This window comes from Trachinotus anak, unplaced genomic scaffold (assembly GCF_046630095.1).
Source record: "Trachinotus anak isolate AG129_WGS33_773 ecotype Australia unplaced genomic scaffold, CSIRO_AGI_Tana_v1 ptg000012l, whole genome shotgun sequence".
In the NCBI taxonomy this organism is placed as follows: Eukaryota; Metazoa; Chordata; class Actinopteri; order Carangiformes; family Carangidae; genus Trachinotus; species Trachinotus anak.
The window spans coordinates 13,888,730-13,915,674 of record NW_027273863.1 but is presented as its reverse complement, the minus strand read 5'-3'; the positions used below and the strand labels follow the sequence as shown (position 1 = coordinate 13,915,674).

The 26,945-nt window shown below is 41.4% G+C and overlaps 1 protein-coding gene across 5 annotated transcripts; it reads left to right on the top strand.

Moving 5' to 3' along the window:
• Positions 1-775: 775 nt before the first annotated feature.
• Positions 776-26,626, top strand: kif1ab (kinesin family member 1Ab). 5 transcript variants are annotated; one of them, XM_071492790.1, is made up of 49 exons: positions 776-1,230; positions 2,422-2,598; positions 4,441-4,514; positions 4,713-4,892; positions 5,066-5,128; positions 5,360-5,538; positions 5,735-5,846; positions 6,217-6,294; positions 6,431-6,496; positions 6,594-6,611; positions 6,714-6,792; positions 6,884-6,962; positions 7,321-7,463; positions 7,650-7,688; positions 8,912-9,042; positions 9,200-9,279; positions 9,867-9,942; positions 10,044-10,123; positions 10,222-10,328; positions 10,453-10,536; positions 10,867-11,047; positions 11,146-11,218; positions 11,401-11,491; positions 11,597-11,745; positions 12,524-12,702; positions 13,357-13,494; positions 13,603-13,721; positions 13,838-13,923; positions 14,101-14,236; positions 14,452-14,635; positions 15,265-15,355; positions 15,513-15,631; positions 15,747-15,802; positions 16,512-16,620; positions 16,759-16,825; positions 17,088-17,172; positions 17,265-17,370; positions 17,662-17,685; positions 17,850-17,964; positions 18,101-18,234; positions 18,392-18,453; positions 18,571-18,716; positions 19,392-19,580; positions 19,674-19,745; positions 20,560-20,669; positions 21,223-21,342; positions 21,464-21,656; positions 21,776-21,894; positions 22,678-26,626. In XM_071492790.1, exons 2-49 carry the CDS (start codon positions 2,493-2,495, stop codon positions 22,733-22,735), a joined length of 5,085 nt encoding a protein of 1,694 aa, XP_071348891.1. In that variant the 5' UTR covers positions 776-1,230; positions 2,422-2,492; the 3' UTR covers positions 22,736-26,626. The 5 variants fall into 5 exon arrangements, with proteins under 5 accessions (XP_071348891.1, XP_071348889.1, XP_071348887.1 ...); XM_071492788.1 differs by lacking the exon at positions 7,650-7,688; XM_071492786.1 differs by lacking the exon at positions 7,650-7,688 and having other exon boundaries at positions 8,843-9,042.
• Positions 26,627-26,945: the final 319 nt, after the last annotated feature.

Genomic DNA, 26,945 nt, shown 5'->3' with positions numbered 1-26,945 from the left:
AGGCTGTTTCCTGTTTTACTATGTCCAGTCGACGTCTTTGTGGACAGTGAATGAGTTTTACTGGATAACTTAATCTCAGCTACAAAGTCTTTTAGTTGTCAGGAAGTCGGCTGCACCTTTGTGGCTATTATTTGCTCACCTCAGAAAAGAACCTTGTAGCAACTGCAGCCAATATTATCTGACTGTTTTGTGATGGCTGTCGCACTTTTCAGCAGTTTTGTGTCTCTTTGTGGCTATTTTGGTTTTCTTGTAGTTGTTTTATGTCTAGTTTCTATAATTTTGTCTCTTTTAGTGGTTTTGTGTCACTTTTTTTTTTTTTTTTTTTTTACCAATTTTGTATCTTTTCAGACATTTTTGTGGTCATTTTGTGTCAGGCCATACTTGTTATGCATAGATTTTGACTCATGTTATGTATCTGCGTCTCTTTGAGTTTCTTTGCACTTGTTTTGCATCTCTTAGTTGTTTTGTGTGGCATTTTGCTTGTTTTGCATCTCTTTGTGGTCATTTTGTGTCAAGTCTGTGTCCATTTTTTTTTTTTTTACTTGTTTGATTGACACCCCCCCCCCCCACCCCCCACCCCCCCCCCCACCCCGACTCCAGGGGCCCCTGGGTCCGTACCCATATTCAGTCATCCCTCCATGGTTGCCCTCCATCCCTGCTCCCCTTCCTCTCCTCCTCTGCCCCTGTGCTGCATCGCTCTGCCTCATGGCTGCCTTCTGCGGATGATGGTGATGATGATGCTGAAGCTGATGTCACCACCGCCCCCCCCCCCCCACCCCAGCTTTCCCCTGGCACAGCAGCACCGCCATTTTCCCTCCTCTCAGACTGACTGACGGACGGACTGGTGGCGGCCCGCTGGAGCATCCTGCACCCATCCTCCTGTTTCTCCATCTGGCCGTCGCTCCTCCCTCCCCCTGTCTTCCTCTCTTTTCTAATTGACGCACCGCTGCGTTCAACACTCACGCCGCCCTGCGCTGCCGCTGCCGCTGCCGCTGCTGCTGAGGCTGAGGCTGAGGCTGAGGTTGTCTCCCTCCCTCTCTTTCCCCGGCGGATTCTCCATGTATGGATGCGTTAAGGGAAGGGATGCTGTAGGCTGACCAAATCCAGAGAAAGAGACACACAAATACAGGCTGGTGAGGAGATTCGAGAAGGAGGCACCGGAGGATCCTGGCGCTGTTGTGAATGGGCAGAGGATTCACCCTCTGCGGTCGTCGAGTCTGAGCTGCTGAGGTAAGACGCGGATCCTCTGAGATGTTTTTCACGGCACAGCATCGGCACTGAAGGGTGTCACGCCTTGGTGAGGACGCTAGGTGTTTGTTTGTAATTCCGAGGCCCCGTGTGCATTAGGGGCGATAAACGAGGACGCTGCGTCAGGATGTTTCACGTTTGATTCCTCTGCTGTCAACAACTGTCTTTTTTTAAAAAACAGCCAAATCAGCCTTTAGAAACTGGCTCTTTGGATCGGTTGGCTGAACATATGAGCTCAGATAACCGCAAATGTCATTTAAGCTCTAATGATGTGAGCTGACCTCCTTTCTGACGCAGTGTCGGATGCTTTGGTGTCTGTGCCGTTTGTGTTTACGCGGCCTGTCTTTGAGGTGCGGCAGGCGAAGCAAGATGGAGGAGACAATATTTACATAGGTTATAAATGCTTGCAGCCTTTACCGCAGATTTCCTCACGAATTCAGCGACAGTTTGTGTCCTTTGCGCCTTTAAACAGGGCTGATAATGGCTTTAAGAAAAAACAAAACAAAACGATGTTAAGGAGCAATTTTGTTATTCGTCGGCTGATGTTGGATGAAGGTGGATGTGCGCTGTTAGAAATCAACCTAAATAACCTGAAAAGGGTTTCAACGTAAAACACCTGCAGTGAGAGGAATGATTATAATTATTGTAAATATGCTGTGAGAAAAAACCCCACTCCAGCTAATTGTAGACAGTTTCATAATGTGTGTTATTCTCTGGAGTGAAGCAGTGAGGAGACACAGTTTCACCACAAGGCCCTCAGCAGTGATGGATGAGGCGAGGGGATGATGCCCGAGGAATAAGCAGCCATTTTGCTGTAGAAGAAGCAGAGGAGGGATGCTGATGATATTCCTGCCAAATAATGGCCCGGCAAATTTAGTCAGCGTGTTTTAGGAGCAGCGAGTCTCTGCCTGAAGCTGAACGGACTGATTCAGGGCCTGAAAATGGAGGATGTGTCATGTTAGTCTCAGCTGTTTGCTAGACAAGGCCCTGTCCCCAGTATTCAGTTATAATAACAGTAACAACCCATTAAAAATTCAGATGACCCTTGTTATGGAGGCTGTTTAACCATATCACATGATGTAGAGGCGTAATGATACCATCAGGGCGATCTCTGCATGTCTGCTCCTGTTGCTGATAAATCCAACAAATACTTCTCATCATCTACCTATGCAGGTGCCAGGTGTGTGTCTGTGCAGCCACAGGGATCTCCAGCTCTTCCGCCAGCTCGCACACCCACCTGCATCATGGCGGGGGCGTCAGTGAAGGTGGCGGTGAGGGTCCGACCCTTCAACTCCAGAGAGATCTCGAAGGAGAGTAAATGCATCATTCAGATGTCCGGAAACACCACAAGTAGGAATGCTTTTTTTTTTTTTTTTGTAGTGTGTTGGGAGTTGACCTGACTGCAGCTGTTTGAAATGATGTGGCTGTAAAACATAAAAGCTGCATTAACACTGATGGATATGGATCAGGTGCTGCACAGTTTGATCAGCACACGTTGTTGTCACTGTTTCGGGAATTAAAGAAACGCACCATGTTTTTAATATTTCTCTTAATTCGGTTAAAGCCATCATGTCCAGAATTTGAACATTTATGAAAGTGGTGGCTTTAAAAGAAAAACATTGTCCCACAGATTAAAGGGTGAAATGGTGAAACCAACAATTTTAACCTGGCTTGTCTAATTTTTTTTTCCAGAATTAAAGTTAAAAATATTGAGATGCTACCATCGCATAAAAACACTAGACATACACAAGCTTACAAGAAAATGCTCATTTGGATGAAGGCATCAGGAAATATGCTGTATTATGTTTGGTACATGCAATGTACCATTCATATGTAATCTGTAAAATACTGCAGTTAAGTGTTTCTCTTTGTTTCTTTTTTCATACTATTCATTGCCTTGACACTCAATACAGGATTAATCTTAATGCAACTTCAAATATGTTAATGAAGATGAGGGAGAAAACATGCGCATTTATTTATCCTTGACCTATATACATGGTAAACAGGCTGCATTTTTCTGTTGTCAGTTCTTTAACATTGGTAGTATTGACAAATTTGTGAAAATCCATTGATCGGGTCATTTTCCAGGCTGCTATCGCTTGAATCTCGATATGTTCACCGAGCAGCGCATTGACTCTCTGGTCCTGTTTTGATCATGATACTGTGACCTACATTGAGCCAAGTTTAGCATTTCACCTCAGATATTTGTCTCGTAGGCAGCTTTGCCCTCCGGTAACAAGAGAGTGGGCAGGGAGGCACGCAGCACGTTGGCAGCTATGGGGAGGGAAACAAAAGCTTCAGTCAGGCCTGAAGCCTGTCAGTGTGTGTAGGATGTAGCGACCGCCGCAGCTCTCTGCTCTCATCGTGCGAGCTGCAGGGACCAAAAAAGGACCCCGTTGTTCTGGTTGAGCCCAGACACGGGGTCAGCTGATGCAAGTGTGTGTGTGTGTGTGAGTGTGTGTGAGTGGTTGTTTGTGCCTGTCAGTGTTTTTAATGACCTCATTAGATCCAAAGGTTGAAACCTACATTGTGTCAACTCATTACCTCCACTGACTGTGAACGTGACTGCTTTTATATTTTCCTGTGCCACAGCCACACGGTGTTGTTTCTGGCTGAGTGCATGTTTCAGCAGCACATTGCTTTTTGAACTAGTCTGCAGGGGGCGATACAGTGGATTCAGTCTGCAGCCAACAGAGCATCTGCTCCTGCTCATTGCATATTTCATATTCTACATCCACTGCACCCCTCCCCTCTTTAAAAAGGATGACGGTGCATTTAAACCTCCTGCTGTTAGTCTTATTGTACTCTCTGATCTGTTATGCTCTATTAAATTCCAAAATACGGACTGTTTGGGAATTATTCTATAACAAACAACATAATACACTTATACAAATATTCATAAAAAAAGAAAAGAAGAACAAAACAAAAACAAGGTGAAGTTAAATATGGGACCCCGACAACAAAGGACAGAAAATATTGAAGGTGTGTGTGAGTTAGGAGATCATTAGAGGCTCAGTTAGGGAGCAAGGAGACAGAGGGAAATTATTTTGCATTGAAAGATGTAGATTAATAATCGGTAGAAGGTTAGATATTTCCAGAGTCTGGAGAACTGACAGCAAATAGAATTAAATAATGATGTGCAGGTTATTCAGTTTCTGGTGCCTGTAACTGATCTGTTTTGCTGTGTTTTAGCGATCCTGAACCCCAAGCAGCCGAAAGAAAACAAGAGCTTTAACTTCGACTTTTCTTACTGGTCACACACCACGGTGAGTTTCATCAAATAAATTAAAACAAAACTAAAACGAATCTCCAATAACTGATGAAAAATATTGCCTTGAAACTTTAGTTGCCTTTAGAACCAAGTGTGTTTTTGATGTCATGTCACACTGTGAAAAACACTGATTGTCTGTCTCTCTTATCTTTTTTTTGTCTTCACTTCCACTCTGCTCCCACTGTGTGTGCAGCCTGAGGACATCAACTATGCGTCTCAGATGCAGGTGTACAAGGACATCGGAGAGGAGATGCTGCTTCATGCCTTTGAGGGCTACAACGTGTGCATATTTGCATACGGCCAGACCGGAGCGGGCAAAAGCTACACCATGATGGGAAGACAGGAGAAAGACCAGCAAGGAATCATACCTCTGGTAATATAGCATCCAAGACAAAGGATGTAAATAGTCCTACTGAGCAGGCAAATGGTCACAATTAATGTTGATGTGACCGAAACACAGCCATAATGATCTTTCGATTGATTAATTTTTTTCCTCTTCAATCACTGTTACAGTAAAAACAATCCATCGTCCATCTTTTTTTCTAGCTCTGTGAGGACCTTTTCACCAAGATCAATGACAGCAATAATGACATGTCTTACTCTGTGGAGGTGAGTTGGCAGGCGAGGACTTTGATGTGGGTTTTTCAGATAAATTAATGGGAACATTAAGAAATATTTCAGAGGGGCAACTGGTGCTGTAATTATATCATTGTATCAGATAGTCGGAAGCTAATTCCCCTGATTTGTAATCTTTTATTGCCACGGGCCAGTTCAACCAAATAGTAGTAATAACCTGACAAAATATTTTTTATGACTTAACTGCTTCTTTGCCTCCTCCAGGTGAGTTACATGGAGATTTACTGTGAGCGTGTGCGTGACCTGCTGAACCCCAAAAACAAAGGAAACCTTCGCGTCAGGGAGCACCCTCTGATGGGACCCTACGTTGAAGATCTGTCCAAACTAGCCGTCACCTCCTACAACGACATCCAGGACCTGATGGACTCTGGAAACAAGGCCAGGTGACAGGACTAGCTTGAATGTAAAAGCCGAATAAACCAGTTGATTGGTAGATGTTAAAATGGTTGGTAAAGATGAACAAGATGAGCAATTTGGTTGTGATGAATTCATTAATCAGTGGATGGAACAACTGGTGGATCAGTGGAGCAGATAATGATCAAATGTATGAGTCAGTAATAGGCAATTTTTTTTTCTCAGAACTGTGGCTGCTACCAACATGAACGAGACCAGCAGCCGCTCCCACGCTGTCTTCAACATCATCTTCACACAGAAGAAACACGACATGGAGACGGACAACACATCAGAAAAGGTTCTGACAGCGAGCTCGAGCCCACGGCCACGCCTGCGAGTTCACCCTGTCTGACAGAGAGATGTTTTTTCAGCTTCTTAGAAAAACAAATCAATAAGAACTTAAGTTTTCTTATTCTGAAACTTGTCACAGCTACAGCGGAGCTGCAATGAGGCAGAAAAGATTTTATTACCTTTTATGACCCGAGTCCGGCTGCCTGCTGTGCTGGCATCTGATGAATGTGTTGTGGTATTGATTGATAACCGCTCATAAAGTTTTACTGCCAGTTCTCCTGGTGCAGTTTCAGGTGAAGTGCATTTGTTGTTGTGGGTGTTAATCTTTTTTTTAGTCAGAGCAGTTTTATCAGGAAATATTTTTTGTCATCATACAGGTCAGCAAGATCAGCCTGGTGGACTTGGCTGGCAGTGAGAGAGCCGACTCCACCGGAGCGAAAGGAACCAGACTGAAGGTGAGAGGAAGGTTGTGTTTATGGTATTTTTGCATACAGGTTGCAGAGACTTTTAATAGTAATCAAATCAAAGTTTGCCCATGAATAGATTGACAAGTACGTCAAACAACTGGTTGTGATTTTTTTGTATTTGCAGGAGGGAGCGAACATCAACAAGTCTTTAACCACACTGGGGAAAGTTATTTCTGCTCTAGCTGAAGTGGTATGTTTTCACACTTGTCATCAAAGACATACTGCTGCAAATTCATATTTCTTGTTCTGCAAATAACAAAGGTTGCTATTTCTCTTCCAACTGTCAGGACTCGGCTCCAAACAAAGTAAGCAATACAAACTACTGCAGCTTTGAAAAGTCAAATAAGATTTCCTCTGTATTTTTTCAGGGTCAGTAACAAATATATTTGTGTTTCTTTTGTGTACAGAACAAGAAAAAGAAGAAGGTGGAAAGTTTTATTCCCTACAGAGATTCAGTCCTGACCTGGCTACTGAGGGAGAACTTGGGTACGCAAACTGATTGTTAAACCTTTTTTTTAACCACAACTAAATAATCTCCTGTGTCGACTAAACTGTTGTCTTATTTTGCGTCTTTTAGGAGGAAACTCTCGCACGGCTATGGTGGCTGCCCTCAGCCCTGCTGATATTAACTATGATGAAACCCTCAGTACTCTACGGTGAGAAAAATATCAATAAAATATCTTTGTAAAGATAATTAAAGCAGTGGTTTTTCCCTGGGGAAAAGCATTTTGAGGATACGGTCAGACTTTAACCTTTAGAGAAGATCAACAGATTAGGTTTTGGAGCATTTTATGCATATATTTGCACATTAGTAACGTTGCATCATTAATAGACCCTTATGAAGGACTGCTGATGCTTTTTCACTTTGCATTGCTTGTATAAGGATACTTATGTATACTTAAGGTGGCGTCCTTCTCACTTCACATCTCATATTATCATTAGCTGGTGAATATGATTCAGAGTGCAGGGCCTGAGGAATAAAGCTTTATAACTTCATGGCTTCCGTCCCTCCAGCTATGCCGATCGGGCCAAACAGATCCGCTGCAACGCTGTGATCAACGAGGACCCCAACAATCGTCTGGTGCGTGAGCTGAAAGAGGAGGTGGCTCGCCTCAAGGACCTGCTGTATGCACAGGGCCTGGGAGACATCATAGAGAGTGAGTGACACATGGGGAAACACGACTCTCACTAACAGAAATGCACATATACAGGCTTACACATGCACACACATGCAAACACGCATGCACAAACCTGCATGCAGAGTTCTTGTGCAGGTTTATTCTCTCAGTACGTGAAAGACAGTGTCTCTCACACACAGTCTCTTCTCTCCTCTGTCCTATCAGCGTATCGCTGCACCGGCCCCGTCATCACTGGTTTGAAATGTGTGTATAACTCTAGCAAGCCTGCGCTTTGCAACTAATAGAAATGAATCCTGAGCCAGCCTTCCTCTTCCACCACACCAGAGACCTGACTAACAACCCCAAGAGACCATGTGTGAAGTCAGATATGACATAAGTCAGATGAAAATATCATGAGTACACAATGACTATTTAGAGCAACACAAAAATGATCCCTGAAGTTGCTGTAATCCATTAATCTTTTTCTAAAGAATTCTGCAAAATGGCCTCCTTTTTTTTCTTTTCATTAGTTCTCATTTCCATGGTAACACATGATTTTTTTGCTCTTTTTTTAACATGGGAAGCTCTAACTACTCTAATTCTCCTCATAACACAATTTTAAATTGGCTAAAGCTTTCCACTGTGATCCCATGAGGACTCTTTGTTTCTGCTGGAAAGCAGGCAGCATCAAAGCCAGGGTTGGCATGAACCATGCTTTTTTAATGCATTTTCTAAAACCATTATTAGAGATCATGGAAGAAAGGACTGACTGGGAGGACGCCATTTTAGATTGCTGAGGAGCTCTTTTCGTTGCATCCTGGTTCTCTGTGTGTGGAGCTAATTGAAGCTATGAGTCAGGAGCTTTGAGGCCTGCACTGCCAGGAGCTACGCTACCAAAGGCTGTGCTGAACAGTTTTGAAGACATTAGGACATGCTTCACATAAAACAAAACCCCAAAAATTTCAGGCTGTATTTGGTTTTTATGCATTGTAGTGACATTTATATTTTTCTTTCCTTTCTCATAACATTCTCATGCTTGCGAGCTTGTCGAGTGTGTTTCTGTGTATATGAGTGTCAGAAAACAAAAGCCTCTGATCTCTAACTCTTAGTCTATTTGGCATTGGTTTGAGTTGCTCTTTCCTCTCTGTCTGTGATGGCTTTGGTAAGCAAATGACCTCTGCTTCCTTGCTCCATTATTTGAGCTTTCTCTTCTTTTTTTTTACTCCCCTCTGTCGTTCCCCTATTTTTTTCCTTTCTATCCATTTTTCTGCGTGTTCCTCTCAACCCCCGACGTCTATCCTGAATTACCTGGCGTCTGCTTCGACCTTCCCTCCTTCTGTCCTTCCTTCCTTCCTTCCGTCCTTCCATCCTTCCTTCCTTCCTCGCTCTCTTCCATGCAACGCCTCTCTCTCTGGCAGACCTGTGCGATTACAAAAACTTTGTGAATAATCGCCAGGCTGTCAATCAAAGGGGTGATCTCTCCACAGTGACCAACGCCATGACAGGAATGAGCCCCTCTCCCTCGCTGTCGGCCCTGTCCAGTCGCGCTGGGTCCATCAACAACCTCCATGATCGCATCTTCAGCCCGGCCAGTGAAGAGGCCATCGAGAGGCTCAAGGTAGGAAGGATGATGGGGTGAAATTGTTGAGGATGGAGGTTAGATATTTGCTTGTGGGAATGAGAAAATCAGAGAAAAAGCAGTGAAATCTGGTTAGAGTGAACTTGAACTTGAGTTGTGTACAATTTTTAGATATCTGTTTAAATTTCACCAACAGGAAACTGAGAAAATCATTGCTGAGCTCAATGAGACCTGGGAAGAGAAGCTGCGTCGTACTGAGGCCATTCGCATGGATAGGTTGGTCCAAAATATTCATGCAGTGTTTTATTCCTTTTTTTTTCAATTGTCCTCAGCTGTCATTCATACAGCTCATGCCCATAGCAATAGGGATGGTACCCATCATTCTTTTCTTAACCTTTCCTCTGAAATCTACAGTATATTTGATTGTTGGACCCCTGAGATGAATTTGGGCATATATTGCTCAAGGATATATTTGATTTTTGGATTTCCAGTCTGCTTTTAAAGTAGGAATACACCATATTTTTAGTCATGCTAGCACCATGGGTCTAGGGATGGAAACGTTGGTCAACTATCTGTTAGATTGCCATGAAATTTTGACTTTAGTGATCTTCAGATTTATTCCTTTAACAACACCATGATGTTGACAACTACTGGAATGATACATATTTTCCTGTCAGGATGAATATAGTAATATATAATATACTTTTCATCTGTCATCATCAACAGGACAAAGTTAATACCTGTTTATGATCAAATACCCGCAAAAAAAACTGATAACATTTGCATGCTTATTGTGGACAACAATTGTAACGCTACTGTCTGTAAAATCGGATGTAGTGATGCTAACTGTGTGCTCTCTGTAGAGAGGCTCTGCTGGCTGAGATGGGTGTTGCCATGAGAGAAGACGGAGGCACTGTGGGCGTCTTCTCCCCGAAAAAGGTAAGACGCTCGTCACTGTTGGCCAGTGGTTTGATACTTTTACAGCATTTGACTGAACTCACACAAACACAAAAAATATATGTCGTGATTTCCCCTTTTAGACCCCTCATCTGGTGAACCTGAACGAGGACCCACTGATGTCTGAGTGTCTGCTGTATTACATCAAAGATGGCATTACCAAGTAAGGTTTTAATTTGTGTTGATAGTTTCCAGATTGAATCCAGATATGGTGCTGTTGCTGGGGATTTAACTCAATTTGGTCACCTTATCGTCCTGCAGGGTTGGCCGTGAAAATGCCAAGACTCGACAAGACATTGTTCTCAGTGGTCATTTTATCAAAGATGAGCACTGCACCTTCAGCAGCACCACAGGGCCTCAGGGAGAAGGTAAATGGCCTACAGCTTCCTTAATATGTGAAGATACGTTGTTAAATAACTGTTACACTTTACAAATAAAGCCATCATGCATATCCGTATATTTCGGATACTAGGTTTTATAATTCTTTTTTAGGATGTGTCATCCTTGAGCCATGTGAGGGGGCAGAGACGTATGTCAACGGCAAGAGAGTGACCTCACCCACTGTTCTGCGATCAGGTTAGTGACTGTGTTTAAGAAAAGGAAGAAAATGTCATGTAAAAAATGTCTGTGGCACAGTATTGGGCCAAAGTCAGAACAAGTGTTTGGAAATCAGAAGAGCTACTGAAGAATTTCAGTCAACTTGGAAAACTTCACTTTGTTATATTGTTAGCCAACTTTTGACTTCCTAAAAGTGTGAAAAATTTCACGGAGGTGTCACAGCACAGGTGTAAGCTGCAATTGATGCCATTTTTTTAATGCCGAAGCTGTAATGTCAGCTTTTTCATTTCCGTGTAACGTCATCATACAATCGGGGATTTATACTTTTTATAATTACATTTTTTTTAGGGAATCGCATCATCATGGGAAAGAGCCACGTGTTTCGCTTCAACGACCCAGAGCAGGCTCGCCTGGAGCGAGAGAGGACGCCGTGCGCGGAGACGCCAGTGGAGCCCGTCGACTGGGCCTTCGCTCAGAGAGAGCTGCTGGAGAAACAAGGCATTGACATGAAGCAGGAGATGGAGCAGAGGTGTGTGTGTATGCGTGGAGCAGGATGTGAAATGATGATTGTGATTATTACATGACGCTATTATTTACTTAGATGTAAATATATAATTTTCCTTTCAGGCTTCAGGAACTTGAGGATCAGTACCGTAAAGAAAGAGAAGAAGCCAGTAACCTGCTGGAGCAGCAAAGACTGGTGAGAGAAAGCTCCATTTGAAAACATCAGATTTGAAATCATGTCATTGTAGCCTTGACATTAATGATTTATTCCTTCAAATATTAAACAAATACTAGTTTAATTCTATATTTATTGGAAAAATAAAACGTTAGACTTAAATCTCAGTCTGTTCCTGATCTGGATCATGTATTTTCTTTCAGGACTATGAGAGTAAACTGGAGGCTCTTCAGAAACAAGTTGACTCTCGGTACCTGGAGTCGCCTGAGGAAGAGGAGGAGCCTGAAGAGGAAGGTGAGAATATCAAACATAAATCCTACTGGCACAAACTAGCGTCTCTCAGTCAGGCTTTTATTTGATCACGTTTTATTCACATATCAACTCTCTCCGCCTCTCCAGTGCCGTGGACGAAGCATGAGACTGAGCTGGCTCTGTGGGCTTTCAGGAAGTGGCGTTTCTACCAGTTCACCTCGCTCAGGGATCTGCTTTGGGGCAACGCCATATTCCTCAAGGAGGCCAATGCTATCAGTGTGGAGCTGACGAAGAAGGTGGGACGTGGCATATGTCATGTATTATGTGTTCAGTTTTGGGTAAACATGTGACGTGTTTTTCTAAATAACATAATTCAGATCCACCTCCATAGGCAGTACTTTGTGTTGTTAAGATCTTAAAAGTCTAGTTGTTGTTGTTGCCCCCATGAAATCATTATAGTCTTCTCGCACCAGTTGAGATTAATCATTTTTAAAAGTCAAATTTATTTAATGTGACTCTGGTGAAGGGTATGAAGTAACTGCCAGCGGCCATTGTGGATTTAATTGGATTTGCATCAATGTGAGTCTCTTGAAAAATAATTGATTGTCTTGATTGATTGCTGCAATGTTGTAGCTCCTTGAGTCATCAAAATCTAAAATGCAGTACAATATACTGAAAATACTGAGGCAGCTCTGTCCAGTTTGTGAAAGCTGGTATGAATATTAAAATGTACAATGTTATTGATGGAAATTAAACTTTACTGCCTCATGTCTCAGCCAGTTATTGATTTCAATCAGCCCTCCAAGATGTACGCTGAAGAAGATCAAACTTATGATGAATATTCTGGCTATGAAAACTCTCTGATGTAGTAGCACCTGAATTTGATCTGTGTTACCTTTTCCTTTTGTGGTGATAGCACTGTAGCAGGAATTCATTTTGCTTTCTTGTTCTGATGTTGCAGAGTTGCTGCTGTTTGAAATAAGAATACAGGAATCTTAATGTGATTTTTCAGATATGACACAGTAGGATAATAACAAGCAGTCACTCATATTTTACATCTTGTGTCGTCCACAGGTTCAGTTCCAGTTCGTCCTGTTGACAGACACGCTCTACTCTCCACTGCCGCCTGACCTGCTGCCGCCCTGCGTGGCTAAAGAGAGAGAGAGACGACCTTTCCCCCAGACCATCGTAGCCGTGGAAGTACAGGATCAGAAGAATGGAGCCACACATTACTGGACTCTGGAGAAACTCAGGTATTAGGGATCTGTCATTAGAATAGTGGAAATGTGGCTTAAAGCTGGTTCCATGGTCCAGGTTTTATTTATGTATGATTATTTAAAAATTTATGGGAATTTCATATCCTTATAATCCAACGAGGATTAAATGAATCCTTATACAATGAAATAGAATACATAAAACTGTAAAAGAGTTACGACTATAGATAACTACAAAATAAGAAGCCCTGGTAGCTGAGAGGTTTGGGCTCTGATCAAGAACCACAGCACCCCTGGTTTGTTGGGGACCTTTGCCAATCTCTCTCTCCCTTTATTTTCTCTTATTTGTTTACTGTGTCTCTCTAATAAAGACATAAGAGTAGAAAAAAAAGAATATTTTCCACAAAAGCTAGGATAGTAAGGACACAAAAAATCATACCATCCTTTATAAACATCAGCTTTTGTCATCTGGTAACTTTATAAAGTACAGTGAAAAAATTGTAAAACAACACATTAGGATCTTTTAAACATATTTGTCTATTCCAGCCTGAGCCTCACACTAACCAGGAGCTTCCCTGATTCTCTGATAGTGTCAGGCATTCACTCAAACCTGTTATTTTAGCTCTACTGTTGTTGTGTCCTGTTCAGTCGTTGGGCTGGCCCTCAGCATTTTTGTTATGCTGCCCCCTGCAGGCAGAGGCTGGACCTGATGAGAGAAATGTACGACCGTGCAGCAGAGCTCCCCAGCAGTGCTGTGGAGGACTGTGACCACGCCCTGACCGGAGGCGACCCCTTCTATGACCGCTTCCCCTGGTTCCGTCTGGTCGGCAGGTCAGTCACCAGCAATACACTATTCATCTCCTGGAGGCGGCCTTCATTTTAATCCTGCTATTTTATTGCACAATGATACTGAAATGCCCTCATCATGCTTCTCCTCAGGGCTTTTGTGTACCTGAGTAACCTGCTGTACCCGGTGCCCCTGGTGCATCGTGTTGCCATCGTCAGCGAGAAAGGAGAGGTGAAAGGCTTCCTCAGGGTGGCTGTGCAGGCCATCTCAGGTACCAGAATCAAGGCGGACTATTAGTTTTATCACAATCAGCTCCTGTTGAACAAGTCATTATAGCTGATAGGAAATGATTGTAACTCTTTGTTGTGACATTGTGTGTCTCCTCAGCCGATGAAGAGGCTCCTGATTACGGCTCTGGTGTGAGGCAGTCAGGCACTGCCAAGATCTCCTTTGAAGACAAGCAGTTTGAGAAGGTACTTCAATAGTGATTTCTCTGAATGTGCCCTAAATAACGAACACGCAGAGATAGAGATAGAGACAGAGAGAGAGAGAGAATGTGGTTGGTATATGAATATCTTCCTGAATTTCTTCATGTGGATGATAATGTCTGTGAACGTGACTGAGAGTCATGGTTTCCTGTCTTGTTTCAGTTCCAGACTGAGTCGTGTCCTGGTGGTCTCTCGCACTCCAACACCTCGCAGGAGGAGCTGCGCATTGTGGAGGGAGAAGGACAAAACACAGAGATAGGAATCTCTGCAGATGAAGTCAACAACAACACGTGTGCAGGTGAGAGGAGATCTGTCCAGGGAAATCATACTGATCTGTCAATCTTGCCTATGTTTGACCTTTTAAAGGCTCCAAGACGTAAAACAAAAGTATTAAGTCAGACATGAAGAACTCCATACCACACATTCATATATTTCAAAGTTGACCCATGTAATGTTCTCGGTACCGCGGTCTTATAATAAACACAGAGACGTGTTGTCATCTTTCTCATGTAGCTACCCAGGAGATTCCCAGCAGCCCGGTGAAGAGTTTGGGTCTGGGTCTGGATCTTCCTCTGGACCTCTCCCCAGAGAAAGCTCTGTCCCACCTGAAGATCGGCAGCACCTTCACCTTCAGAGTCACCGTCTTACAGGCCTCCAGTATCTCAGCCGAGTACGCCGACATCTTCTGCCAGTTCAAGTGAGTGAACAGCAACACTTCAGGCTCTGCATGTTTTCACCAAGGTTTTGAGAATAAAACTGTAGATCCAATATGAACGTATATGCCACATTATTCAAAGTGCTGCTGGTTGTACCCTTGTCTTTGTCACAAATCTCTCATTTATGTGACTACTGTTTAATATTAAAAAACAATAGAATATCAGTAGAAATACTATTTCTTGACTGATTTATGATAAAATATCAATGATGTAACAGTTCTTGAATATGTAAACCTCTAAATCGACGCCAAAACTCAAATCAGATTATTGTGGCATCAGATAATCTGATAATGATATAAATAAGCTTGACTCAAAACAATTTAATCATTATCCACTACTGGCCAGAGTGAAAAGATACATGTGACAAACTTTATTTTTGATTCTTGTGGCTATTTTTCTCTTTACACTTCATAGTTACTATTTAACAGTGCTGCTCTGATGCCTGAATTTCTCTGATGTGATTGAGATTCTCTGATTGTCCACAATATTTTTTTAAATGTTTGTAATTGGTTGTGGTTTGAGCCACATACACGTTAACCAGAATGTGTTTGGGCGGTAGTCAGCCTGGGGCTTTGGTTAAAATAAAGAGCAATGTCTTCTCTCATTTCAGCTTCATCCACCGTCACGACGAAGCTTTCTCCACTGAGCCGCTGAAGAACACCGGCAGAGGACCTCCGCTGGGCTTCTACCACGTACAAAATGTACATTATCTACATTCACCCCTATTGTTAATGAATATTAATACCGCAGCAATGTTTTTTACTTTTCTTTTAAAACATTTTCTCAGCTATCAACAGGCTGCTCAAACAGTTGTTTGAAGGGTGTAGTTGTAGTTTAATTCCTTCTTTCTGCTGTCAGATCACAGTGGAGGTGACCAAGTCCTTTGTTGAGTACATAAAGACTCAGCCCATCGTCTTCGAGGTGTTCGGTCACTATCAGAAACAGCCCTTCCCTCCACTCTGCAAAGACCTGATCAGGTCAGGAAGAAATTTGAGCTTTAATTTCCTCCAGCTGGTGACTAATTGTGAGCTGATGTTTTATAGATGAGAGGACAGTTTCCTCATGTTCTGGTTTCCTTGTCTCGTCTTTTAGTCCGCTGAGACCTTCCAGGAGGCAGTTCCCCAGGGTGATGCCTTTATCCAAACCAGGTTAGCACTTTCTAAGAGTATATCAAACATCCTTATTTATCCATGATGTGTAATTTATTTTACTGCATCCTTCTATCTTTTATAAAAAAGGATTTTTAGACTTGGGTTTGATTTAGTGATTTGCTGTAATCTATAATAATCCATAAATAAATCAACCTTTCTTCATTTAAATTGCTCATAGCACAGTGGAGACTGTCAATCACCAATTATTCAATAAATCAGTTCTATATGTGATTAACTGATTAACCTCTCAATCCATAAAATGTAAAAATGCAGCTGAGTGGTAGTAGGCTGATGAACTGTCATAACCTAAAGCTAATCATTCTGCAATAATCTGAAGTGCAGAAAAACAAGTTGCTTCTCAAATTTGAACCTATAACCATGAAATGTTTGGTATTTTTAATTGATAAGTGGCCTAAAAGATTATTCATTACTTTTGGGGTTACGCCCTTTAGTCATTTAATTGTCTAATGGCTTCAGCATTAGTGCAAATGTTTCACAGACTATGAAGCCTCCTCAGGCAAACTTGTGATTTGTGATATTGGGCTATATGAATTAAACTGACTTGACTACAAATGCTGAAGCCCTGACTCTACAACCTGCTTTGTCTTCCTCACTAATGCTTTGTCTTTAATATTCAGTTCAGTTCAGTCTGGTAGACACTGCACTAGTCTGTCACGCATTCATCTGTTCTCCCTTCACTCCTCAGTGCCGGCCACAAAGCTCAGCACCTTGACTCGCTCCACTGCGGGACCATGTCACGCCAAATACGACCTCATGGTCTTCTTTGAGATCTGTGAGCTGGAGGCCAATGGAGAGTGAGTCATATTTGTATTTGTTGTGTTGCCGCTTTGATGCCAGAAAATCAAGGAACGTAATAGACCACATACACAGAGATACAATTTTTCCATTACTGCAGAATCGGTTTAATATATTTGTTATTTCCCTGTCTCCAGCTACATCCCCGCTGTTGTTGATCACAGAGGTGGGATGCCCTGTCACGGCACGTTCCTCTTACATCAGGTCTGACCACGTTTCAACAAATCACCATCATGTTTCCCTGAAGGCGTATTAATAGACAACAGAGCGTTCAGTATCCGTAGATAATATAAGTATCTTGTGATGATGATGAGTGGCCTTCAGATTTTTTTATTTCTAGTCTGAAAACTCCAGCCAAATTCAGCCTAGTCAGTCTGTTCAGCTCTTTTGTCTTAGCATGAAATCTTCACCACTGAATCTCCAGTAACAAACTGGTTTGCTGTCCCATCTTCTCTCGACTCCACAGGGCATTCAGAGGAGGATCACAGTGACCATCGCTCATGAAACAGGAAATGACATTGAATGGAAAGAGGTGAAGGAGCTGGTTGTTGGTGAGTAATCAGAAACCCTTATTTGAAAGTATTTTTTCAAAATAACATCTTATCACTGAGGTAATCTCATCATGATTCATGTTTGACTTCAGGTCGCATTCGACACACACCAGAGGCTGATGAAACCATCATAGACCCCAACATCCTGTCCCTCAACATCCTGTCTTCTGGATACTTCTGGCCAAAACATGATGACAAGTACACATCTTCTCCTTTTTATGTTTTTAACTTATTTTTTAAATATTTTCCTCTTTTAATTTGTTAAAAAACCTACAGTATATCACACAGACAGATAACTTGCTTTGTTTAGTGATTTTCTGTTTTTTTGCATCGCTTGAACATAACTTTTATAATCAAATATTATTTTTGCTGTAATGCATTTTTCAGTTTGCATGGGTCAATATTGTTTGCTGAGTTTAAACTTTTAACAGCTGCAGTTAAAAGTTTCTAACTCTTGTCCTTTTTCTCTTTATTCTTTGTAAATGGCAGCGTCTCCTTGGGAGTTGATCATAGGTATAATTACAATCATTTTTTTATCTTTTCAATTATCATTTCTGATAACAAGATGTCATTCTGCTCATGGGTTTTTTCTGTTAGGTTGACTCTTTCCTCTTAAAAAAACAATGCAAAAACATGCAAATAGATGTTGACGTTTTTTGTTTTTTTTCTTACGCCAGAACTTTCTACCGATTTGAGGCAGCATGGGACAGCTCCATGCACAACTCTCTGTTTCTGAACAGAGTCACTCCCTACGGGGAAAAGATCTACATCACTCTCTCTGCTTACCTTGAGGTATTTGAGATTATACTTCCTTTTTTTAAAAATAAGCATTTATTCAAAACTGAGAGCAGTTCATCCTCGCTGAACTGCGAGGCTGCTTTGCACTCATGTGAATGGATTCTGATTTCTTCCTATGTATTTTAACTAGATGGAAAACTGCACTCAGCCGACAGTGATCACCAAAGATTTCTGCATGGTGTTTTACTCCCGTGACACGAAGCTGCCGGCCTCTCGCTCCATTAGAAACCTCTTCAGCACCGGCTGCCTCCGGCCCTCTGAGAGGTACAGATTCATTGATTCATTACAGTCTCAATCTTACACTGATTCTAGACTACAATATCTGTTTATATGACAGTCTTCTGAAAGGAAAATAGTAGCTTAATTAGCAATTACCTCCTTTTCAAATTCACTGTTGAAACGTTTGCTCTCGCCATCTCAGTAACCGTGTCACAGGGGTCTATGAAGTCACTCTCTGCCATGTGGCCGACAATGGAAGTCCAGGTGAGACAGAAATAAAACTAACAAGAAAATCATCTATAAAAAACAACAAAAACATTTCTCAAACATGATATTGTGTTTTGTCTAAAGGTGTGGACTTTTCTTCTTCCTTTTCATCAGGCATGCAGCGTCGTCGCAGGCGTGTGCTAGACACCTCAGTGGCCTACGTCCGAGGAGAGGAGAACCTGGCTGGATGGAGGCCTCGCAGTGACAGCCTCATCCTTGACCACCAGTGGGAGCTGGAGAAACTCAGCTTACTGCAAGAGGTCAGTTTGTAGACTGAAGAGGTGACGCTCAGTAAAGACAAGTTAGGAAAGTGTTTTTAGTAGAAAAGGTGTGATTTATTTAGTTTAATTGTCCTTTAGCCTCATAAGATCTGTCTAAATTTTTGATTCCAGCTCAGTCTTTCTACAAGCAACCAGATGCCAGACCAGTCACCAAATTATTACTGTCATGTGAAAACCATGTATATCCAAAACATCACCTTTTCATGAGAAAACCAGATTTGTGGTGATGCATTTTCCTGATAATCCACTTGGTTTTTAGTGGTTAATTTAGCTTGAGAATTAATATAATCCTTGAGTTTATTTCAGAAATTAACATTGGATATAACAGGGTATTCACTGAACAATGACAGAATGATGATGAGAGGATTAGATGATCTAACTACCTCCCCTTGTCCCCCCTGATCATTTATTTAGACCAGATGTTATAGATGTTAAATTCAGAATGACTCTGCAAACACATGACCTAACATCAGATTACATACAGAGATTGAAAATTGAAAGCAAAGACAAAGAAATTTAGCAAGTGGTGCATTCATCCAGTCCCGAGTAAGAAGCAAAGAAGATTTCATGTAGATCGTCTGCTGCATAGCCTGCTTGTAATGACACATTTTGAGCCACAAGTGAAGTAAGATTTGCATTTGTTGGTGGTTTTAGGTGGAGAAGACCAGGCATTACCTGCTGCTGAGGGAGAAGCTGGAGGCGACTCTGCAGGCGGGACAGGAAGCGCTCTACAAGAGCAGCGACATCGCCGACTTTGCGAAGAGTCCCGTCCTCAGCCACAGTCCCAGCAGCAGCCCTGCCCCCGAGAGCCCCAACCAGAGGCAGAGGGAGCTGGCTGCCAAGGTGACTGCTGCTCTGTGAGGCCTCCAGAACTTTTGTCTTTGCTTATGTTATATTCAGCATCATCTAAAAAAAATTTCAATTTCTTGATTTTAGTGTCTGCGTCTGCTGATGCACACCTTCAACAGGGAGTACAGCCAGGTGAGCAGCAGTGCCAGTGAGAGCAAGGTGAGCCCCAGCCTAGGCCCTCTAACCCGGCCCCATAATCCTTCTGAGCCTAACGTTTACTGCTGTACCCTCATAAAATATTTAAGCCCAGCACTTCACCCACTCTCTGCCTCTGCATTAAGTCATTGCATTAATTAGCATAGATTTTTTTCCTTTTAATATTTCTTTCTTCCTCATCCCATCTAATTTGATATCACTCGGTTCTGTTAAACTTATGTTATCTGTCTTAATAATCACTCAGTAGACCTGGGTTAGATATTATTCACTAGTAATTCTCAGAGTTTGTTTGAACCGGCTGGATGAGATATGCCAGATATGACAATCCAACAAGAAACTTTTTTTTCCCAAAATAATATTGCCCAAGGTCTCCTGCTTAATTCTGTCTTCCCAAACACATATTCATCCCTCAAAATAATTTAGTATCTGCTCCTTTTTTCCTCGACCTCCTCCCTCACTGTCCCTCTCCTCAGAGACTGCGAGGCTTCTACTAACCTGATGTTCCTCCTGCATGTCCTCTTTAACATGTTAACCAGCGAGGGGCTCTTAGACATAATGAGGATTTGTGTTACGCAGTGGTACAGAGATGGTTCTGCAATACATTCCTAGAAAATAACAAATTGTCTGACTGAGTTGTTTTCTGAATGCATGTCTGTGTTGTACGTGCTTAATTGTTTGCTGGTATGTTTTGTCTGTTTCTGTGTTTGTCCCTCGTGTCTTGTTTGTGTTCTTCTCTATGCATGATTTGTTGCGTGTGTTTCTGTGTCTGTGCGTGTGTGTGTGTGTGTGTACACATGTTGGTTGGGTGTGTGTTTAGCTTTCTGAGATGTCAGCATCACTAATGAGGGAATCATCATCGTCTGGACTGAGCACGCTCACCCCATCCTCCACCTGCCCATCACTGGTCGAGGGAAACTATGACATCAGGTATGTACATGCTCTTACACTTCACAGTATCGGTTTAATTCAGTGTGTTGCTTCGTGAAGTTTACTTATATACTTCGCCTCAGTTCTTCAGTCTGGTGTCCAGCTACTTAGTATTAAAGCATGAAGATGAACTTGCAAGAAACTCATGGCAGCAGAGATACTCTTTTAATCCGTAGTATAAGTCAAGCCCATAAAACACTACTTTTCCCACGATGCTACTCAGTATCACCTTTCATTAGGCCCTCCCTGTTTGGTAAACTCTTGTGTCTTCAGCACTTCACAGCCCCAGTTTGTAACACAAAGGAAATAATGTTTATTTTCTCATATGAATTTTCCTGTCAGAGAGCTGGTGGTACTGCACATGACAAGGTGTTGTTTGTTATTGCTTAAACTGCACTTGTACAGAACCTCTATTTGATTGAAACTTTCACTTCACTTTCAATGTTCTGTGAATTAAGTCAAAAGTTGTGTTATGATTAGGCCCCGAAACTTGCTTAGTTGAACCAGTTGAACCTTTTTGTCACATTATGAACATGTTGTTTGTTTTGTGAAGACACACTGAACCCAGCTCAGGAGCATCCACCCCAGATCTGGATCCGTACAGCCCAGTGGACAGAAAGAAAGCTCTCAGAGGATGCACCTTTGTTCCTGACATACAGGAGATCCGTGTCAGGTCAGGCTACGCACTTCATACTTAACTGTTTTTATTTGGGGAATAACAATAATTTAAGAGCAGTTGTAGTCAAGTTTTACTCATTTTGTCTTAACATTAGTATTTCTTTCATCATATGCAGCCCCATTGTATCAAAGAAGGGCTACTTGCATTTCCTGGAGCCCCACACCAGCGGCTGGGTGAAGCGCTACGTGGTGGTGCGCAGGCCCTACGTCTACCTGTACCGCAGCGAGAGGGACAGTGTTGAGAGAGCTGTCATCAACCTGTCGTCTGCAAAGGTGGAATACAGTGAAGACAAACAGACCTTACTACGGGTACGACCGTGCTTCAGTTCAATAGTCAAATAGATTTTTGAATAATAATAACAAAAAAAAACAGTAACTAAGTGAACCTGAATGAACTTTAGTAACCTCAGGGTGTTAAATGTCTCCAGACTCCCAACACATTCGCTGTGTGCACTGAGCACCGTGGGATACTGCTGCAGGCCACCAATGACAAAGAGATGCATGACTGGCTGTACGCTTTCAACCCTCTGTTAGCCGGCACCATCAGGTGGGTGGAGGAGAAGCTGTCAGGGAAAAATCCATCCTGAAGAACAACACAGAAGAGCTGTTTCCTGTTGGTTTAACACATTTTTAACGTAACTGCAGTAATCTTTTCATAGAAAGAAACTGTCCAGAAAGAACTCTGCATTTGATACGAATTACTGGTTTGTTAAATTGGCAGACTTCCAATTAGTCAATTAGATTTGCTCAGAGCAGCGGCTCCCAACCTTTTTGGCTTGTGACCACTTGAAATAAAGTAATGTCAACCTGTGACCCCTCATCATCAGTTATGGCCTTAGTGAGAACAGGAAATGGAAGCAGTTCAACCAAAGAGTGATTGTCTTTCTTACTGGGCGCCTGAATTATCCTCTACTTCTCAAGAGCAAAGGCAAATTCAAAAAAAAAAAAAAATTTTGTGAAATAGAAATATCTGGTGAACATATTTTTGGGGTTCATTGAGGTGCCTCAATCCCCTGGTCAGGAACCAATGATCTAGAAAAAAACATACATTTACACATGCATGCATGTTACTGTGTAACTGTGGGATGTTAAAAGATGTTTTTGCTAAGAAGTTCACTACATCAGCTTAAAAGCTAATGATATCTTGATGTCCTGTTTTCATTATATTCACAACTTGAAAGAAATTCCTCCAGAAATAAAAGTGTTTTTTTCAGAAAAATTCCTAGAAAATTATTAGAAAATAATGGAACTTGTAAAATTTAGTGTTTTCATTGCTGCTTTTTATAGACTGTACTATTTACTTTTGTCTTATTTTCCCATATCCCCTCAGGTCAAAGCTGTCCCGGAGAAAGTCTGTCCAGTCGGTCCCGTCTGCTCAGAGGATGTGAGAGATGAGGCAGCCTGGTGGAAAACAAAACAAAACCAACAAAACAATACAATCTAAAAGCTCCGCTCACCATCCTGCTCTAATGAACATTGACCATATAAACAAACTTATACATAAAACCATTTAAATCCCCTTGTAAATGACTTCACTCAGTCGCTCATCCCAAACCCCAACAAAACCGTCCCTTCTCTCTTTTTGCAGTCGACACCTCAAACCCTGCATGGTGTGCTCCCTCCTGACCATTAGAAGAATACAAAAGAAAAACTAACCACCCAAACATGTTAATTAACTTAACCTTTGCTGGGCATTTGGACTAGTTCTGATTAGTTTTCATATACATGTAGAAATCTGTCATCTGTGAGGCCACCGAATCCTTGTAGGAAGTTATTATGTGCTCAGTCCCTCCTTCATCTGTCATAAATGAAAATAAGTCCCAGTTGTAAACCAACCATGATGTATTTCTAATTAACGCCATCAGGTGAGGGGGAAGATGAAAACATCAAACTGGATGTTTCTTTGTTTAGAAGCGTGTTAAGTGCAGGGATGAAGGCACACATGCATCCATTTACAAATACTGTACATTACCTCAGTTTGGAATGGCTTGGTGCTCTACAGCTTAGAGTATTTGTTTCTCTGCAGAGGTTTCAGATAGCAAATAGATCAGTCATTTTAACACTGAAGTAGCACGAGGAGGGATTTGTTAGGACAAAGGGGTAAGTTGTACCTGAGCTGTTGTTGTTTTTTTTTTTTTTTAACTGGTTCAATGAAAACTGAGTTCGTTGGCTAGACTAAGGCAAAAATAATCCACAATCAGGAGAGATAAGTCATGTCCTTGCCTTGTTCTTGATATGTGCTTTTTTTTTCATGCCCGTAAAGGAAAATATTATTTATTGTTGCAATCGTAGGTTTTCTGCACTGTTATTTGTGACAGGACCTCTGCCCAGTTTTGTTGCATGGCACTTTATTGTCTTTATTGAGTTAATGTCTTGTATCATTTACTCAGTTGTTTTAACCAAAGCGCTGTTGTCTTGTTTTAATTGTTTCAAACATTGTCCATGGTGCGGTTGTGTTAGTTTAACAGTTTTTGAGAATAACTGGATGTTAAATAGTTCAACATTTGAGAAATGTGCCTGTTTGCTTTCTTACTGAGAAAGATAAGAAGATAGATACTACTACTACTACTGACAGCAGCTGGCTAGCTTAGCTTAGATGGAAATTGGGGGAAGCGGCTAGCCAGGCTCTCTCCATAGATAGTAAAATCTGCCTGCCAGACCAGTGCTTCTGAAGCTCACTAAGATGTTGAGATTTTACAGGGAGTTACGTGCTGGACTATTTCCTGACAGACAAACAAAGACACCAACAAATGAGCTGCAGCGTGTTAATCAGTGAGCTTTAGAGGTGGTTGGTATTTCCCCCTGTTTCTTTATGCTAAGCTAACCGTCTTCTCAGAACAAACCAAAGTGTACCAACCTGGAAAGGAAGCGATCCTCATACAGATGTGTTGTACAAAGTTTCCTTCTCTTAGGGAACATTGGTTATATGCATAACCTCTACATCTTCTCATCTAACTTCTTGCAAGAAAGCAGATAAGTGTATTTTTTCAAAACTATTTCTTCAAACTAATCAGTTCTACCTAAATTGCGTTTTATATTCATTTATAATATATTCCAAATTGATGTTTTATATGGTAAATACACCAGGAGGACAACTGTACTATATGTGTGTAGTTAGATTTTTATCAAGTAAGCACTTATTCTGTCTGTTATGGGCCAGCGGAGTTGTTACATTAAATACGTTTGCTATTTAAATCTCCTCTAGTAGCTAAAGGGAAAGTTGTAAATGATCCTGGACCTGTAATCTGTTGAGGGCAGTTGCTTTGAGTGGGCAAGAGCGTTGTCCACGCACCAGATAGTGCCTCCCTTTCTTCACCTCTTTTTCTTCTCTCCCTCCTCCATCATTGTCTTTAACATCGACACTAAAGTTAGTTACATGTGTCTATAAGAGAAAGCTTTTAGGTAGGGTGGTAGTAGTAGATGCTAAGGATCTTTTTTTTTTATATTGATGATCTCTGTCAATGTTTTGGAGAGTGAATATTATCAATGATGCTTCATGGTATGTCGGTATAGCCCGTAACAGTACAGTTCAGCGAATATCTCATTATCATTGACTCTAAATGTTGCATTTAAAAGGAATTCCCCTCTTAGCTTTTGTACTGTAGGTGCTAGATATTTGACTGCCTGATGCTTGTGTCAGAAACCAGTACAGTATGATTAGCCTTGGTGTTATGACTTTTATGTCAAGGATGGTTTCTAGTTGCTTTTACTTTTTATACTTTTACTTTTTCTATTTTGCACTGTACCAAGATGACCCCGAATGTTGGTCTTTGATAAATATCAGTGGAAGAAAATGAAAAAATAGCTTGTTGATGCTAGAAAGATTATTTAAATTATATATTATTATATTATATTATATTATTATTATATTATTTGATTTTAAAGGAATATTGTTCATATCTGTTCACTCTAAAGAAGAACACTTTCTTCATTTGTAACTCTTATACCAAAGATGTGGTCAGCCAACCATTTTGTCTTTCTTATTTTCCTCTTATTATGATCATTTTATTGTGAAATCTGACTCACAATCAGTCAACAGGAAGTATTTAGGACTCTTTATGCCACAGGCCAACCAACCTGTTTGGCAGTGCAGCCTCATACTTCAATACTACAAAATCTGACTAATGCAAAGGTAATATATTAAATTTCACCTTGATTTGTTGCTACTTGTGGCCTCTTTGTTTTAATGATATTCTGCCTGTGAGCAAAGACTTAAGCATATTTATTTCTGACTGTTTTGGGTCATCTTGGTATAATCCACTATATTTATTTGGTAAAATGCTTATAGATATATTATGTGTGCTCTATGCCAGAACAGAAGACAAATGGAAAGTTGTATTTATAAAGGTTTGAAGGATAGATTATGTTATTATAATATATTACACTCATGCACAAGGCATCTTTATTTAATATGATTTCCTATGATGATGTTTTAAGAATGTGTGGAAAAGACTGGTTTGGGTTTAAAAACATTACGGTGCTGCCATTTTCGCTTCAGCAATCAAACCACCAACAGCACTGCACCAAATTTTATTGATTGTTTTTGTAGTTTACAACTGGCAGATGAAGTGCAATGCCTCCGGTCCTAATAGTTCAAGTGTATCGTGTTAAAAAAACACTTTGCGAGACAGTTTTAGTGCACTGGCCAATAACTGTAGAAGGGTAAATGAGTTGATTATTTCATATTCGGCTTTTAATTGTCATAGCTCTGGATCGAAGCATGCAGGTCCACTTATCTTCTGCTGTACTCTGTCCCTCTCTCCTGCCTTACTGCTTGCTAATGACAACAGCTTTCCCCCCCCTGAAGTGCTGCTTGTAAAGTATTGTCATTCATGATCCTTGTAATGACTAACTGGAAACCTTCCTCTTGGCTCTGTCTTGTATATAAATGGAGATTTTCTGTGTTGGGTCTCATCACACAGATGATATTAACTCTCTCTTCCTCTGTATACCATGATGAATAAGAATAACTGGCCTGCTGCTTTGTTTGGTGTCACCCCGGAGTAAAGAGTGCTGATCGGGGATCAGTTTTGCACTTTTCAGCTCATTGTGGATGAGGTGGTCGTTGTGGAGCAGGTAGATGATCGCAGATCTGCACTCTTGCTCCGAGCTGCTTGACAGGAGCAGAAACAGGTCCCAGCCTGTGACGAAGTCTTAATCTCAGTGCTCACGTTTATCTTTTGAGTGTTCTGGAGTTTTTTCTCATGTCTGTGGACACGTAACAAAAGTTGTGAAGAAAAAAAAAATAAGGCGAATAAATAAATGAGTGTTGAACCTTATGCAACATTTTAGTGTCATGTGTCTAATTGTCGCAGTATTTAATTTGCATTGTCCACTTAAATCTGGGTTTATGAGATGCATAACAGTTCATAGCGAACCTCATATTACAGTAGACTGACTAGTACATGTTGCCCTTGTCATCTTGTGATGATAGTTTTAGTCATTTTTTAGATTTGACTTACTGACTTACTGTCCCAGTGACCCATCAAAAAGCAGATATACTGTACTGGAACATGTGCAAGAAAAAAGGTACAGATAACTCAGAATTAGAAAATAACAACAACAACTGAAAGTTTCTCTAGAAAGGTGGATGTGTTT

Excerpts from the sequence above, each read along its gene's own strand:
- kif1ab (XM_071492786.1), top strand. The coding sequence starts at position 2,493 with ATGGCGGGGGCGTCAGTGAAGGTGGCGGTGAGGGTCCGACCCTTCAAC. Across the intron at positions 4,515-4,712 it reads CTTACTGGTCACACACCACG|CCTGAGGACATCAACTATGC; the intron begins GTGAGTTTCATC and ends CTGTGTGTGCAG. Across the intron at positions 13,495-13,602 it reads TGGTTCCGTCTGGTCGGCAG|GGCTTTTGTGTACCTGAGTA; the intron begins GTCAGTCACCAG and ends GCTTCTCCTCAG.